General features: G+C 47.7%; 1 protein-coding gene across 1 annotated transcript in view; it reads right to left on the reverse strand.

Moving 5' to 3' along the window:
• Window positions 1-122: 122 nt before the first annotated feature.
• Window positions 123-1,142, reverse strand: part of LOC110295693 (ANTXR cell adhesion molecule 1) — an 84,352-nt gene continuing 83,332 nt past the window's right edge. Inside the window, exon 12 of the mRNA XM_029478222.1 lies at window positions 123-608. Within this exon, the coding sequence (XP_029334082.1) occupies window positions 600-608 (9 nt within the window). The 3' untranslated portion in view covers window positions 123-599. The remainder of the gene's footprint in view (window positions 609-1,142) is intronic.

A 1,142-nucleotide genomic window follows, 5' to 3' on the forward strand; every position in this document is an offset into this window, starting at 1 on the left:
TATTGATGGTGTCTTTAGCCTTGCAGAAGCTTTGCAGTTTCATGAGGTCCCACTTGTCAATTCTCGATCTTACAGCATAAGCCATTACTGTTCTATTCAAGAATTTTTCCCCTGTGCCCATATCTTCAAGGCTTTTCCCCACTTTCTCCTCTATAAGTTTCAGTGTCTCTGGTTTTATGCTCTTAGTGTTTCTGGAACAAGCTGTCTGGCTTGGCTTTGCAGGAAGGGCCACTGAGAGGCTGGCCAGGAACCCCAAATGCTAGTCTTTAGGATGAAGGGGGCATTTTGCAAGTCCTATGACCTATTGTACCCCAAACTGTACAATCTTTAACTTTAGGGTGTCTTTCCCACCGGAGCATTTGTGTCATAGCTTCGGAGGGCAAGGGCTGGCTATTGTTCCCAGAGTCTCACTTTGACCACCTGCCCACAGTACTGGTTTTCCACACAGTGGTCCTAATACNATATCACTGGTTCCGTTTGCTATGATGGCCTCTTCCCTGGGTTAAGTTCCCTCACCAGGAGGCCCTGTGTTGGTAGCTGCAGTATGGATTATTCATCACGAAGACAGACTCTGATGAATGTTTTGATGGATAGACTGTTTACTTGACCTTGGAAAACAGAAGGAAAAATGTCTTCTCTGATTTGCACTCTGAAGGGCGCACCAGCCTTTTTTTATTATGTTGGAAGACAAGCTTGCCTCTCAGCCCAGGCTGCTGGACTCACTCCCTACCCNGCTGGTGAAACTGAAGAACTTTTGGCAATTGTGGCTATGCCAGGCATCTGTTTACCTAGAGAGCTGTCTGACCGTGAAACCAACCACATCTCTGTGTTCCCAAGTTCCTTTAAATCTATTGGTAACAGATCTGAATCGACAGAGGCAGTGGGCCTAGGTGGTGGCACTGGGTGGAACTCCTCAGGTGATGCTGCGTGGTGGTCCCTGCCCTTTCTGTAGCCCATACCGGCAGTGTGGCCTCTGATTGGCACACCGCTCTCTAATCAGCCTCAGCAAGACAGATCTTCTCTCTCTCAGGCCAATTCCTATAGTTATATCAGTGAGAGGGTTCTAAAAGGGATACATGGTACATAGGCTTTGCCTGGAAGGCAGTGGGGTTCGGACATGAATGGATGAAGTGTGAATCAAG

This window comes from Mus caroli, chromosome 6 (genome assembly GCF_900094665.2).
Source record: "Mus caroli chromosome 6, CAROLI_EIJ_v1.1, whole genome shotgun sequence".
Taxonomy (NCBI): domain Eukaryota; kingdom Metazoa; phylum Chordata; class Mammalia; order Rodentia; family Muridae; genus Mus; species Mus caroli.